Source organism: Microtus pennsylvanicus, chromosome 9 (assembly GCF_037038515.1).
Source record: "Microtus pennsylvanicus isolate mMicPen1 chromosome 9, mMicPen1.hap1, whole genome shotgun sequence".
Lineage (NCBI taxonomy): Eukaryota > Metazoa > Chordata > Mammalia > Rodentia > Cricetidae > Microtus > Microtus pennsylvanicus.
Genome location: NC_134587.1, coordinates 10,865,864 through 10,881,192, shown reverse-complemented (window position 1 = coordinate 10,881,192; position 15,329 = coordinate 10,865,864). Strand labels below are relative to the sequence as shown.

Below are 15,329 nucleotides of genomic sequence, written 5' to 3'. Positions count from 1 at the left end.
CTCGGCCTTCCTAACGCCGCGACCCTTGAATACAGGCCCTCATGTCGCAGTGACCCCCCCCCCCAGCCATAAAGCTGTCTTCACTGCTATTTCGTAACTGTGATTTTGCTACTTTTATGAATCAAGATGTAAGTATCTGAGCTGTAAGGACGTCTGATACGTGACCACTGTAAAATGGTCGTTCGACCCCAAAGGGACCCACAGGAGGCCGAGAACTGCTGCCTTAAAGGGAAGTGCAGCCTGACCAGCTTTCTGCTCCTCTCACTTTCTAGCTTACAGTAGCAAAACAGAGTGGTAGGGTCCTTGGCTCCATGGGTCCCCAAATACTCATCTGAACATGCCCGCGTGTTTCCCCCTACAGTTGTTCTTTAAAAACAATCCAGAATGGCAGCTCTTTATATCACATTTTCTCTTCAGTGAATATGTGGTGCTATCAGCAACCTAGAGCAAATCAAAGTAAGTGGGAAGGTGCGTGCATGCTCTTCCGTACGAGGGACCGGGACAGCTGCATGTTTTGATATCAGTGTGCATGCAGTACCAACTGCAACAGAGAGAGTGGTAACTAGGTAAATGGTGAATCTTCAGCACTTTGTGGTAAATGCTGCAAATTTAAAGGGGGTGCCCTTAGAAAGAACTGCGTCAGAATCTGTTCTTTCGCTTACCAATCTCTAAACATCCCTTCCAGATTTCTCTATTGCTTATTAATTATCTTCTATCTGTTCTTTTTGTGCCGGGTGTAGAACCCAGGGTCTCATAAGTGCTAGATAAGAACTCTCCCACTGTGCTATGGTCCCAGCTTCTTTATCTCTGTTATTAACCACTTTTGATAGTTATCGTTGTAGCCTACTGAGGAAGATGACAACAACAATTTTTGTGTGTGTGAGGGTTTATGCTACTTCCAAGATTTTTATTTACAGCTAGATGATTTGCAGATGACTACTTCTTTAATACTGTCTCATGTCTCAGGGAAATTGTGCTATCTGGAAAATTCTCTTTAACTTTAAAACATTTGATCAAAAAGTGCCCTTGAGGCCTCTGTTTACCTCTTGCCTGTACAAAGGAGGAATCAAAAGCCTGTGTTTATTATAAGTCTTCTATTGAGGGTGCCTTCCAATTTATAATTTCAGTGGAATGAAAAGCTGAACTAAAGGCGATATCAAAGAAGACACCATGTGTCTTACATTTATTTTAGCATCATATCAATTTTTCATTTGCGTCCTGTCATCCAGTCCAAATTTCTTATATAATTCAAAAATAATGCACCCTGCATTTTTGTAGCAAGCCATTTATGAAACGTCACTCACTGAGTACCAAACAATACACCACACAGTCAGCTCCCCAAAGAATGGAAAGCTAGTCTCTCAAGGGGTCATGTTCCAAGACCGACCAAAGCTAAAAGGACAGTCCCTGTAAGTAAAATTTATGACTTCAATAACATGCCAACAACCATGTCTGCAGAGAGACATACAGTTTTGAACTCGGAGAACATCGTCTTCTTGGTAGCAATGATGTTATTTTTCTGATTTACCTTCTTCCCCCTGAGAAATACAGCTTAGCTGATGTCTACCCGTTAAGCTTCCAAAACTGCCTGACTTTGCCCAAACCACTAAATATTGAGAGTGGCATCAATGTGGATATCAAGTTAGTGGCAGTGATGACGGATTCACTGTGACATGCCCTTTGGTGGCATGTCTTGGGTGCTGGGTTGTGAGACTGTAGTAAGACAAGACCTTGAGATGACTGTCCTTTTCCGGGAGGGGCTTGCCTTTTTCTTTAGACTGGTTTCCCTTGCGATGCTCTCAGCTTGGTCACAGGAAGATCCACTTTCTTGTTCCTCCTCCCCCAGCACCTTGCTTTGTTTGTTCTAAATGCAGACTTGGGATTAGGAAAAGATTTTCCTCTCACAAGTTTAGGACACCATGCTGGCTGATCTAAGGTAGCTGACTGGGGTGTGCTTTTGACTGAAAGGAGGCAGCTTTCCTTACCAGAACCTGACGAGAGCTGCACTCTATGGTCTCAAGCACTAACGACCCCACATAACAAGGACTTGAGCAGCGGGCACCTGCCTCTTTGTGGTGTGACATAAAGCCAGAACCTGATGTTTTAGGTCAAACTGGGGCCATCTAGAAGTACTACGCCTTCTTTTTCTCTTCAGTACCCCGTCCAAACTCCTGAGTTCTGTGGAGCTAGAGGCTAGGTAAAGAAACCACAGAGCTGTACCACTAGAGGGAGTTAGTTACCAAAGAAAGATCCAGTGGGGTGTGACTGGCCAGGCAGGCAGAGCCTAAAGAAGACACTTGCTCTCTATTGAGGTGACAGCCTGTGTGGTTTGCCAGCGGGTCTTTAGTCTGTGTGAGCAGGCAGAGCACGCTGCCTAAGGGAAGTCCAAACAAGGAGAACCGTTATGTAAACACAAACTGCTTCAGAATTAAAGTTCTGACAAAGGACGCATTACCAGCGGATCTGGCTCCCCAAACAACAAGTGACGTGACCGGACCCACTCGGTGTTCAGTTAAAGAATGCGTTGACCTCTTCTTTAAATACAAATTGCTTTCCAAACAGAACAGGGAAGTCCCATCAAAGAGCAAGACTCTTGGTGACATGGGGAATTTCCTGCTTGGAGTGAGTTCCTGGTGGCCAGGCCTCTCTCCACCAGAGCGTCTTGCTGGATAGAAAGGAGCAAACAGTCACACAGAATCGCATTCTCTAAGGCTTGCCAGTTTCCCCACCGGCAGAGCAGAGGTAGTATTAACTAGCGTGAATAAACAGGGGTACCTATTCCAGACCCCACCTAGTTGTCGGGGCATAGTAAACACCAGGCAGGTGTAGCTGCCCTGTCCACTGCCACTGCCCCTCCATTTCCTGGCTAACGTGGTCATATCGTCCTCCCCTGGCAGCTCATCTGTGAATCATATTCATATGTCTGAGCTGTGGCTTAGTAGCAGAGCGCTTGCCTGGTATACACGAGGCCCTGAGCTCTGTTTCCGGGGCTGTTTTACTCGCTCTGTTTCGTATGCACAGGGTCACATTCTCTCGTTTCTCTTCCATCCCTTGGGCAGGAGGTAAGACCCTAGTGATGTTGCAGATGCTCTTGTCTTCTCCCCACACCTTCTCCCCAGTCTCAAATGGGCAGGAAAAGCGTATTGGTGAAGAAGCAAAGGAAGCAGGGTTCCCCTGAGCTCCATTCTGTCTTTGCTTTCCAAACACAAGAGAATGTTCTTTGCATTGTGATATTCCTTTTCTGTCACTGAGCCAAGCAGGATGGCCAGGTCTGACTGACACCTGCATCATCTTCATGTCCTCTGCCCCCCTACAGCTATCATTTGCTGGTCGCCCCTGTCTCCACTCTGACTTTAACCCCCATCCAATTTTCAAAGTAAACCTTCTCTCATTGATTGGAGAGCGCCCCAAATAGATCCCCTGAAGTAATGACTAATGCAGCCCCCTAAAGTAATTCGAATTTGACATTGAATAAGTTACATGTAGTTTCCTATTTCTGATTCATTTCCCGTGCCTGACGCTCTCTGGGTTTGTTTGCTCACTGGCACTTGGGGACTTTGTTTTGCTTTGTTTATTATTAGCTGAGTTCCAAGGCACACAGCAGCATGCAGCTGGTAAAGACGGAACGTTCTAGAAACCGATAAGGAAATCCAGTGTGACACTGACATCTTCTAGGAGTGACCCATGTCTGGATAACCCAGCCCACCATCATTTTTCCCCAGCAGCTCCCCTCCCTGCCCGGCCCTGTCCTGCTCCAGGGGTTATGACTACTTTCCATTCTCTCTTGGAATAAGGCTGGCGTTCCTCAGCTCCAGCTGTGGGGGCTGCTCTCTGAGATGGTCCTCTAGTTCCATGTGCGGGGAGAAAGAACATTTTGTGTAACCGCTTCTGTTGACTGTCTTTCCCCTGCCTTCTTGTGTTCTTGGGCAGCGCACACGATCTCCCTCACCACGGAGAACATACTAGTCATGAGTAGTCATATGGTATCTCAGTTTTCAAAACTATACGTCAGTAATTCGTTTCTCGCCGTGAATGCTCACTGGTGTAAAATTAATGCCCTTTGATTTCTTGTCCAGGTACACTGTGATGTCAGGAACGCCTGAAAAAATTTTAGAGCATTTTTTAGAAACAATACGCCTCGAGCCGTCTTTGAATGAAGCAACAGGTACGCGCCCACGAGAGTTTTGTGTGTCCAGCAAGTCCACGTGTGGAATTGTGAGGAAGAAAACCCCGATTCTCTGTCAGTGTGTGCTGCCGAGGGAGTCCTAGAAGGGTGTCAGGTGCATTCGTTCTCTAAGAGCATCCCTGGGTGCTGCCGAGCTCACCTGTCCCTACCTGGGATGCGGCTTTGTTCAAGCTCATTAGGCGTAGACTTTTGTAGACATCTGTTAAAATGCCATTCGGTCCCACCCACACCCTGAAAGTGTTTGTTAGTTTGTCATAGAACATTTGAAGCTGCCCACCCCAAGGATAAACCGTTCTCTCTGTGGTGGTCTTATTCCAGAGTGTAACTAAGGACCAGCTGTGTTGGTTTACTGCCGGTTGCTCTAATGCTCAGGAAAATGGCCTCCGATTGCCCTGCAGTTCTGGATTCAAGATGGCGGTGGTAGTAGGCTGATTTCGTTATGGGGGCTTGGAGGGCTCTGATGAGAGTCTATTCCATGCCTCTCAGTAGCTTTTGGTGTCCCTTGGCAATCTTTGGTATTTCTCTACATGTGGATGTACCACCCCAGTGTCACACTGGCCAGTGAGTCCTCACATGGTCTTCCTCTGTGCGTATCTGTCTCCATGGCCAGTGTCCCGTTTAAAAAATACTTCAATCACTGCAGTTTCCCTGATGATTTTTATAAGTAATCCCATTACTGCTGCAGACACGAAAAATAATTCCAGGTCAGGTCCATGAATTGTGGACAGAGTGGGAAGGAAGGAACTTGTGGACCCACAGTGTAGGGAGAACATGGAGCCTGGATGCACTAAGGAAATGAACACAGCTGGCTATAGCAGTACATCCTCCTGATGTACCAGACCGTCAGTGTGCCTTCCTACTTAAGATCTGTGAGCGTCCGAGCCTTTTGACTTCTGTGACCAGCATCAGTCAGCAAATTACTGGGACAGTCTTTTCTAGGGTATGGCTATTTGAAATAAATTTTCAAGAATTGTTGTCCATGAATAGAGAGAAAGACCACACTGAAACATGAGACCGGCTGTGGTGGCATATGCCTTTAATTCCAGCACCTGTGGGGCCGAGGCAGGTAGGTCTCTGTGAGATCTAAGCCAGGCTGATTCTCCCCAGTGAGTTCCAGGACAACCTGGGCTATGTAGAGAGACCCTATCACAAACAAAATAAAGTGAGGGGGAGAAGGGGAGTGCTGGGAGATTGGTCATGATGTGACCAGCTCCTCAGCCTTCAGGAACCCGTGGCCAATCTCTGCCTTGGCGAATCAGAAAGTCCTGCAGGGCTGGGAATATAGCTCATTGCTAGAGCCTTTGCCAAGTGTGTTCAGGGGTGTGGGTTTGATCCCGGGCACCACAAGAACAAATAAGCAAATAAAGAGAATTTAAACGACTGTGAAGCACAGACCTTCTGGGTGTCATGAAAGGCAAGCATTCCCCAAAGCCAGAGCAGAAGTGTCCTTCTGTAACTAAGGTCAAGACAGCTTCTCTCAGGCCCCCTCGCAGGCTGAGCGTAAGGAGCCAGGGTAGAATGCCCAGTGACACCAGGGAATGGCGGCTTGACTTTACAACATACTACACTGATTACGCATACAGTGATTAAATCTTAGCCATAGATTGGGGCTCTGCGGTATACTATCGCTAAAGACATTGGATTCGAAATCTAACTTAAAATTTCACATTTCCCCCATTTTCTATTCAGAAAGTTCCACAAGTCTTGATGGGTAAAGTCCACCGCCCCCACCCATTCCATTTCCTTTTTTTTCCTTTTAATTAAAAAAGCACCTTGGGTTCTGAGTTTCGGTAAAGTTCCTTCCGGGGCTTTTAGGTTTGTCTGCACACGCGTTCCCTTCGAGAATGACTGCAAAATGTCATCCTTGCACTAAAGAAGCACCATGCGTGCCTGCTCGGCGGTAAATAGAACTCAGTCCTGAGACAAGCCTTCCTTCTCTCACCCTTCCCTTCTTACCCGGCACAGAGCAGGCCGCTGCTCTCATCCACGGGCTGGCTTTTGCCATTTCCAGCACAGCTCACAGGCCTTATCGTGTCTGTTTTGGCTGAGCCCCTCGGCCCCCCAGTTCTGTGCTTTTACTCTCTCCATTTCCCCAAGGTTCTATCCTCCTCTCACCTGTCCTGCTCCTTCTGGAGGGAGGTAAAACCAAAGATAAAAGAAGAGAGATATTGCAACAAAGTGGGTATAAAATAGACAAATGGCTGTGTGTTAATGCAGTCTCGTGTTCCTGTCCCGTACAATAATATACAAATATGTTCAACATGCAAATAACATATATAGATATAGATATTTAGGCATGTAGATTGGTGTGATAGCTCATGGTAGAGTTGCTTAGTGTTTGTAAGGTCCCAGCACAGAAAAAAAAATTAATTGTGGCTAAAGCGACCAAAGCTGCTCACACAAGGCTAACTTTTTTTGTAAATATTTTTTCGCTGTCCTAAGAAATTGAATTTTGATCTCAAGCTTTGTTTGTATCATTAATTTCAGAATAAGGCATTCCCACACAGACACGCATACCTGAATAACCCTTAAGAACAGGTGTATCCCCTTGCTGCCTAGAGATGACCACAAGAATGTAATCTCTCTTTTCACCTTTCCAGACTCGGTTTTAAACGACTTTGTTATGATGCACTGTGTTTTTATGCCAAATACCCAGCTTTGCCCTGCCCTGGTGGCCCAATATCCTTTTGCTGTGGTAAGTGTCTACTCTCAGAAACCCCCACACGTACCCAGCCATTGCCTCGTTCCATCTGCCGAAGGTAAGTTGTGGCTTAGGCGGTGCTCTACTTTTTACTCATATTAGACTCTAAGATGCCAGCATTTTTCCGGGTTAGAAGGGCATCTGCCTGTTGTTGTCTATGCTTTTACTAGGTGTATGAAGTACCAGCCAGTTTACCTCAGTGTCTCGGTCTGCTTCTCCATTGCACTAACAAAATTCCCAACACCAGGCTGTTTATAAAGAACAAAGTTGGTATAGCTCACAGTTCTGGAAGATGGAAATTGTGGGGACCAGAGAGCTGCATCTGTCAAGACTTTGCCCTGTGGCATTAAATGACAAAAGCAGAATTGTGGGCAGGCATGTGCAAGAGAGACAAAACACAAAGTGTGGCTTCCTCACTTCAGAACAGCTAGTCCTCACAGTGACTCCTCAGTCCCAGAGAGTGAGACATCACTCCGCTCCCTGAGGTGTTAGCCCTGCCCTCAGAGAGAGACATTAATCCATCCAGAGGACAGCACCTCCATGACTAATTGTCCCTTAAAGATCTCACTACTGCTTAAAACCTTAAATGTCATTCAGTCTTCAACCGGATGTCAGAAAAGATGAACCCAACCTAAACCGTGCACTCAGGAAGGCAAGGCTGACATTTCTTCTGAGATTGATTCCCCACCCCCATTACATAACATTGTCTTAAAACAAAGACACAGGACTAAGGGCAATTCGCTAGATAGATCAAAGACTGCATTTAGCTTATGGCAACTTTTCAAAAATGGTGTGAGCCAACCAGTTGGTGAGCTTGGCATCGTAGGCATCCAAAACGCTAAACCGAAGAAAGGAAGTGAATTTTGTGGGTGGGGTTTCCCTCGATTTTGGAAGAGACGTGAAAGTTTATTTTCCAATTCTGCGTTATTTCTAAAGTCACAAAAAAGCTTTGACCCCCAAACACTTTGCCCTTCTTGAGCAATTAAATATACTCAAAGAGATTGCCACTTTATTTCTTTTTTGAGCAAGCCAATCAATGATGCCATGTTTTCCTTTCTCAGAATTCTAATTGTCCTACCTCATTCTCATTTCCTTGCTCACCTGTAATTCTCTCTGAAGTCAACAGAATGTGGGGATGGGAGATTTGAGTTGAACGCATTACTCGGAGGGAGCTGCGAGAGTGAGATTTGGGTGTTTATTTGCCTGGAAACTATATTTCCAAGTAATGACAGCTTAATGAGTCTTACCTATATTATGTATTCTTTCGGGCTCATCTTCAGTTTTGTAAAGTAAAATTAACATATTCAGGGTCTCTTCATGCTCTCTCCTGTCTATACGTGATGATCATTATGAGACCTTTGAGATTTGCTGGAAGGAAAATAAAAACCGCTACTGAGCGCGCCTTATTTTTTCTCAGTGGTTAGCATGCCAGTAAGCCTAAAGCAAGAGAAACCAAAAGAACGTGAGAGTTCAGGTGGGCCAAGCCCTGGCTTTCTTAACTTAAAGCTTCCACACGAAGCTTGTGCCTATCTCTTCATTTCTTAGCTTCTCCCTTTAAGAGGGACTCAGAGCGTTCATGATGCAGGCTTGTTTTGAAAAGAGCAGTTCCAGAGGGAAGGCTCATGCCATACCCAGGCAGAGAGGGGTGGGGGTGATGGTGCTGGCAAGGAGAAGAAAGAAAGTAAACAACACAGTCATAGGGGACCTGCGTTTCTGGTGCCAATTCCTTTCTCAGCAGACTCGGGAAAGTTAAGCTATAGAAAGGGCTGTAACTAACACTACCTGGTACCTCCTGACTTCCTCCTTCCCACCAGGCTCTATGAAGACTTAAATTCTCTTCACCATTCTAGTTTGGATCAGCTCCGAGTTTCAGACACTCTTCTAAGAGCTTTGGACTATATACCATCACCTTATCTGTACAAGATTCTGTTGAGTTAGCCTTTCCATTCCTTTGCAAATGTGGACCTTAGAGCCCCCTCAAAACAAGAAGTAGTATCCCCAACGCTCCTCTGGAATTTATCATTTGGTTTCTTTATAATTGATTTCTTTAAAAGCTTAATTAAATTTTTAGTGATTCTATAACCTTTAATTGCAGTTTAAGAACATTTCTTGCCAGAGAGTGATGATGTACGCCTTTAATTCCAGCACTTGGCAGGCAGAGGCAGGTGGGTCTCTGTGAGTTCAAGGACAGTCTGGTCTACAGAGTGAGTTCCAGAATAGCTAGTAGCTAGAGCTGTTACACAAACCCTGTCTCAAAAAAAAGGACATTTCTTGACTATACATTGCATTTTATACAGGTTTATCTTTGCTTCAGCTGGGTAAAACAAAAGGGCCTTGTTTAAATCAAAGAAAATGTCTTATAGAACTTCTACCTGTATTAAACATTCTTGGGGCTCTTTAAAAGATTCTTCTTTAAAAGGGTGAGGAAGAGGAAGAAGAGGCCTTTTCGGTTCTAATAGTTCTTAGAATGTGAAGACCATTAAGGGATCCCATTTGGATATTTCCGTAGAGAACCCAGGGATATTCCAACAAACTAATAAAGAGTTTTCCTTGCAGGTGGAGAGAATTGAAAGTGAGGCTCTGGGCCATGATATAGTCTAGTCACCACGGTTCAATCTAATGTTAGTTCAGTGGCTACTAAGTTAAACTGGGATTGCGAAACTAAATTTGATTTGATTAACTGTCCTTGTTTTAAGTTTACATTGCGGCATGAGGTTAGTGGCTACCACATTAGGCTACAAAAGCTTCGGCCTTATGTTTGAGGGCAGGAGATTCTAATGAGGACTGTTCTGTGATGGCTGGAGATGATGTCCCAGGAAGGCATGAATAAGAAAAGGGGAGGGGCTCTGTTCTCCAGGGCATATATGATTAAGGGTATGTATATTACAGTTTTTAGTCCTCCTTTTCTCTCAAGGAGATGGCGTGGACAGGGCCCGTAGGTGAGCTACTTTTCTGGCTACAAGCAACACAAACCAACTGTGACCAACTTAAGGAAGAAAGGAACCCATCCGAAGGTCATAGGGGTAACTTGGCAACAGAGATATTCCAATGATCCTTAGGAAGGGGCTTGAGCAAGCAGGAACATAAGGCCTTACTGGTGGGACAGATCCACACCAAACCTTCTGTGCCTTTGCCTCTTTCCCACATCCTTGGGAATGAGGGTCTACTTGGCATTGCGATCCATAGGCATCTGGGCAAGGGGAGGTGCAAGACTTTCTATATAGGCTTATAGAGGAAGCCTGACAAGAGAGAATGAATGGAGAAATGGCTGATGATCAGGCAAAGCAGCAGCAACATGTATGTGTATATGCATGTATGCATTATGTATGTATGTGGTGTGTGTGCATGTTTGCTGCACCCCAGAAGCAGCAGGGATGTTGAATAGGCACTCAGGTAAGTCAGTTGACTCCCTCGTTCCTGGCACAGGCACAGAGATGGGAAATTACTTAAGCACATTTTGTAACTTGGTGGGTTTGGTAAAGTACAGAGTGTTTTCAGAGTGCTTGACATCCCTGACTTTTCACAGCAGCTCTGCAAAGAAGTACTCAGTATTTTTTCCCTGTTCTTTTTCCAAATCAATAAACGAGGATAATGAAAAATTATGATTTGCTCTGAGAAAGGTAATTACCAGCACAGAAAAGATTCAAGCCCGAGCCACTGACACATATTTCTGTCCTTAATCCACATTGTGTGTCTCTTCCAGTTTTGCTTTTAACATGGAAAAAAAGGTGGTAGAACTCAGTTTAACATTAATATATCAGCCCTTTTATGTGCTAATGAGAGAGGCTCTATTCATTAGATACACTTTGGACATGATTTGACCTGATGAATACAAGTGCTTTATAATGAGTCTTAAAATCATATTTGTTCACTTCTATACTTTTCATCGCCAGCTTTTAAAATCTTTTGAAAAATCTGCATTTAAAATTCAATTCAATTTTCCTTTAGTTTAAAAAGAAAATTAAAGCTGCCCGTATATAAAACCTTATCATTTCCCAGATGGAACTATGACTAACATTTCGGTGTGTATTCTAGTCATCCTTTTTAATACATGTAGATAAATACTTTTAAGGAAATTCTCATTCTGTCTCCCACTCCTGTGTGTGTGCGTGTGTGTTCACGCACACAAGGGCATACATGCACATGTATGTATGTGAAGACCAGAAGTTAGCCTTGGGTGCTGTTCCTCAGGACCCATCCATGCTGGTTTTTGAGTCAGGGTCTCTCACTAGGACACCGGGCTAGGTCATTAGGCTAGGCTGGTCCGTGAGCCCTAGGGATCCACCTGCCCATACCTTCCAGCTCTGAGCTTACAAGTACACATCACCATGCCTGGCTTCTTTAGGCAGGTGCTAGGTGTCAACTTGACATCCTCACGCTTATACAACAAGGCTTTCGTCAGCTTGACCATCTCCCCAGCCTGATATATGGTTGTAGATACAAGAATGGGACCGTGTTATCATTTCATATACTTTTTCACTACAACAAGGTTTTATGAATATCTTTCCAGGCCATGGAATATCTTTCTGGTAATAAACAGTTGTTGCCATTTTCACAACACTGTTCCCACGAAGCTTTCCGGTTGCCATGGAAAGAGCAAGAGAAAACTCCACCTGACATCTTTCTACTGTTAAGAGTTTTATGAAAAAAAAATGCCAAGATTTGGGGGAAATGGGGGAAGGAAAGGGGAGAGATGGAATGTTTTGTTTACAGTGTTTGGGGGTTCTTTTTTTTTTTAACCAAATTGCTGTCCTGGTGTCTTCATTTTCTGCTTTGAGATTTTGAGATTAAACTCTACCATAGCCCTCAGCCCAGTGGATGACCGCTAGGAGTTAACTCTATTTGAAATTTGATGACTACCGCCCGATATTGAGTGTTTTCGTATTGTTTGCTTTTCTAATATCTATTTCTCAAACACGAGGCCAAAAGAAAGGATGTATTACTTATCTCATTTGACACAGAAGAGTGATTGAGGCCGGGAGGACCAAGGAAAACACTGGCGAGTCTGAATCTACTGCCAGGAAGGGCTTGTGACAGGGACGTAGCTGTTGGCAGTCTGTGTTCTGGTTGCCTCACCTGTATGTAAGCCACCACTGGAGACCAGGCTGGCAGGCTTAGTGTTAGCTGCCCTTGCAGACAGTCTCAAGGCCCCCATGTAGACTGGGCCAGTGAACATTCAGAGAAAGGCTTCTTGGGTTTCTGGCCAAAAACAATGGAAATATTTAAGACAGAAAAGGAAGCCTCTAAGCCCAGTTTCTAGGACTAACCATCTGGGGATGGTAAGGAAAGTGAAGAACTCAAGGATAAACCTGAGAAGAGTCTGCAGTCACAAAGGTGGGGGCTGTGATGGCATCGTCAGCATTTGGACCAGTCTGGAACTTACCCTGCCAATAGTTTTTTTTTTTTTTTTTTAATGTCAGTGAATACCAGTCTTTGTTATTTAGAATGAATTCTGACTGAAGCTAAAAGGATCCTAAGTGATAAATGGGCTATATTTAAATGTATAGAATTTTAAATACAGCAGTAATTTTAGTTCAATATTTTCTATTAGCATACTAATTTTCTTTGGCTGAGTATCAGGACAAATTTTATGCTTTTGATATGAAAGTAATTTATTTAGTTTCCCGAATTAAAAAGGCAAAATGGAGTATAGATGTGCTACTAAGTTCTAGCTAAAACTGTCTTTTTATGTATCTTGTTCCTATATAGAAACAAACATAACAGGGTCTCGTTCTGAGAAGACAGTGTCCCCATCAGTCATGGCTCTGTGAACTTGATCAGGAAATGTTGTCTTTATGAATTGTCTGGGGCTCTCAACGGGACTGCGTATCAAAGCTTGTTTCTGTTGCAGACAGAAGATTAATAAAGCAGTTAAGTTCATAGTCTTTAGATGAAGTGAGCTTTCGGGGGCATTCTTTAGATTTATTTTTAAGACTTATTCTTATTATTTTTAATTATGTGCATTTGTATGTCTGCATATGGGTATGTGCAAACGAGTGTGGGTACCCATGGAGGTCAAAGGCATTGGATACCCCTGGAGCTGGGGTTCCAGGCTGTTGTGAACTGCCCAGTGTGGGTGCTGGGAACTGAACTTGAGTTCTCTGGAACAGCAGTTGTGTTCTTAAGTTCTCAGCCATCTCCCCAGGCCCTCTTTAGATTTCTAAAAGGAAAAATTGCCAACTTCAATTTCCTGGAAGCTGAATACATTATAACCCCTGTTTAATTCTGGGAAAGTCTGTCTGTCTATCGCCCTCAGAACACTTCCCCTCGGCAGTCATGCAGCTTGAGGATTTCTTCCTGGAAAGGAAATGTTGATTTGCTGCTATGAACGTGATGCCTTGATTTGAAGGAAACAACCGTCTTGGAAGATAAGCAGCAAAGTTCCTCAAAGACATTTTCTCAGCTCATATCAGTATTGTGGGGTGTGGCCTCTTCAACCTGCCTCTTCCGCTAGGAGAGCTGAGATTAGGCAGTTTACAAAGGTGCTCCCAATTTCACCCAGTGTTAACAGAAAGTGTGAACCCAAGTCAGTGCAGACCCTGCCTTTGAAACTTGAAAGGCAAATCCTAAGACGCAGGGGCTTCTAAAGGCAAAAATTCTGAAAATCAACGAAGGAAAACTAGTCTAAGCAAGAAAATGAGAGATGTTTAAAGATAGTGACAGCACCGTAGATGCTTCTGGAAGCCTGGAGTTAGCGGTTGCACATAAACACAGGAGCAATGTGTGTTGGTCTGAACAGGGTCACTGATTAGAGTCGGTCCAAAGGTAGGGCAGCGAGAAGTACCATGGCTAAGGTCTGCTAAACACTCCATCTGCTGCAGAAGTAGGCCTGACGTCTTACGTTAGCCCATTGCACCCTTGGCTTTGAAGCTAACCGAAGAGCATCTATGCAGACAGCTCACGTGTGAACCTGGCCATCCCATTCTAGAGCCTGAGCACCCATCTGAGAAAAGGACAGTGGCCAGAGTGTTGAACTGCTCCCCAGGGCATACAGGCAGCAAAGAGGCCCCAGGTCAGAGAGGGAAGACCAAGTGTTCTGAAGCCAGAAGGTCATGTGGAAGGTCCACAGCTTCCCAACCACATGGGCAATTATGTGTAACCCCGAGGTGACCCTCGGTATAATAGGAGGAATTATCCCTGCCCTCCCCACTCTCTGGCATGTCATGAAGATCAAATGGGGCTCTGTGTGTGAACGCACATTATAAACCTTGGCATCCCATTAAATACCGCCATGGCGAGCGTGCCATCGTGAGAGGAGTTTGGCACCGGGCAAGGCCGGCTAAAGCTTTGCCTCCTGGGGGGGCAGGTGACCCCCAAAGTTTGTTTTCAGGTTGCAAGCAGAGATCTTGTATGCAAAGCAGGGTTTTCGAAAACAACAACATTGAGGAGTATCAGTCTGAATGTTGATAAGTGTTTTATAAATAGCTGCATAATTAGCATGTACTTACTGCAAAAAGTATACATAATATTTTATTCCCCGTTGTAGGCTGTAATGAATCTGCTGTCTCCACATCCTAGGAGGTTTTCACTTACTTTCCCTGTGATAATTTTAATACATGGCACCATTATTAGCTGAATTAAGAATAAGTAAATGAGCAGTTAAAAAAAATACAGAAAAATTACAGGTGCCTGTGGTGAGTAAGATAATAACTAGGTAAAAATATATGAAATAATTACAGTGTTTGAACGGCAGAGCCGGCGTGAGGAAAATGACTCAATGGAACATCAAGCCTGCTGTCGGGAAGAGTAAAAAGAGTGCGGCCTGCCTTCCGGCCTGCACCTCTTCCTTTCTCAACCTTGAGCACACACCGGGTCTTTCCGTAACCCTAGGACCCGGTGCCGAACCAGCTGGTCCTCTCCCATGGAGACAGCCACCCTGAGGGCTTACTTGTCATCTTGTAGATTCGGCAACCGATACTGAAAGTTCCCATTTAAAAGATGGGCCAGATGTTTTGACATCTGCGTGGACTTCCTGTACCTGGTAGCATTGAAATCACTGGGAACTGATTTAGAAACAGCTCCGTGAGCTGTGTTTAACATCTTCGCGGAGAAAGATTTCAGGTCATTTGGATACAAGTCTGGAGAAGCTGTGATATTTTTGAAGTAATTTTTTTGGGGAAAGTACATTCTGTGTTGGTATTTCCAAATGGTGTATTGACTTAAGATAGTTACCCAACCAACATTTTGAGTCTCTTTTGGGCCTAGTCCCCAAATAGTAAATGTGGAGATCCACTGTGACTTTAAAACCTGGACCTGGCTCTTAAGGATTCCGACTCGGTGCTCCTGCCTGCAGCACACTCCCCTTTAGAGAGACGGCTGAGGCCGGAACTGGAATAGCTGGTAGATGTGACAGGGTTGGCTTAGTCATGGCGACGCTGACAGCAATGAACACAGTGCAGATGTTAGTTCAGACATTAGCAGCTCCTGCCTCCCTGACTCAGT

At 44.6% G+C, this 15,329-nt stretch overlaps 1 protein-coding gene across 6 annotated transcripts in view; it reads left to right on the top strand.

The window, feature by feature from the left end:
• Nucleotides 1-15,329, top strand: part of Rapgef4 (Rap guanine nucleotide exchange factor 4) — a 257,925-nt gene that overhangs the window by 205,079 nt on the left and 37,517 nt on the right. For all 6 annotated transcript variants that reach the window (XM_075984894.1, XM_075984899.1, XM_075984900.1 and 3 more), the window contains 2 exons: nt 4,077-4,165; nt 6,787-6,865. In XM_075984894.1, the coding sequence (XP_075841009.1) occupies nt 4,077-4,165; nt 6,787-6,865 (168 nt within the window). The remainder of the gene's footprint in view (nt 1-4,076; nt 4,166-6,786; nt 6,866-15,329) is intronic.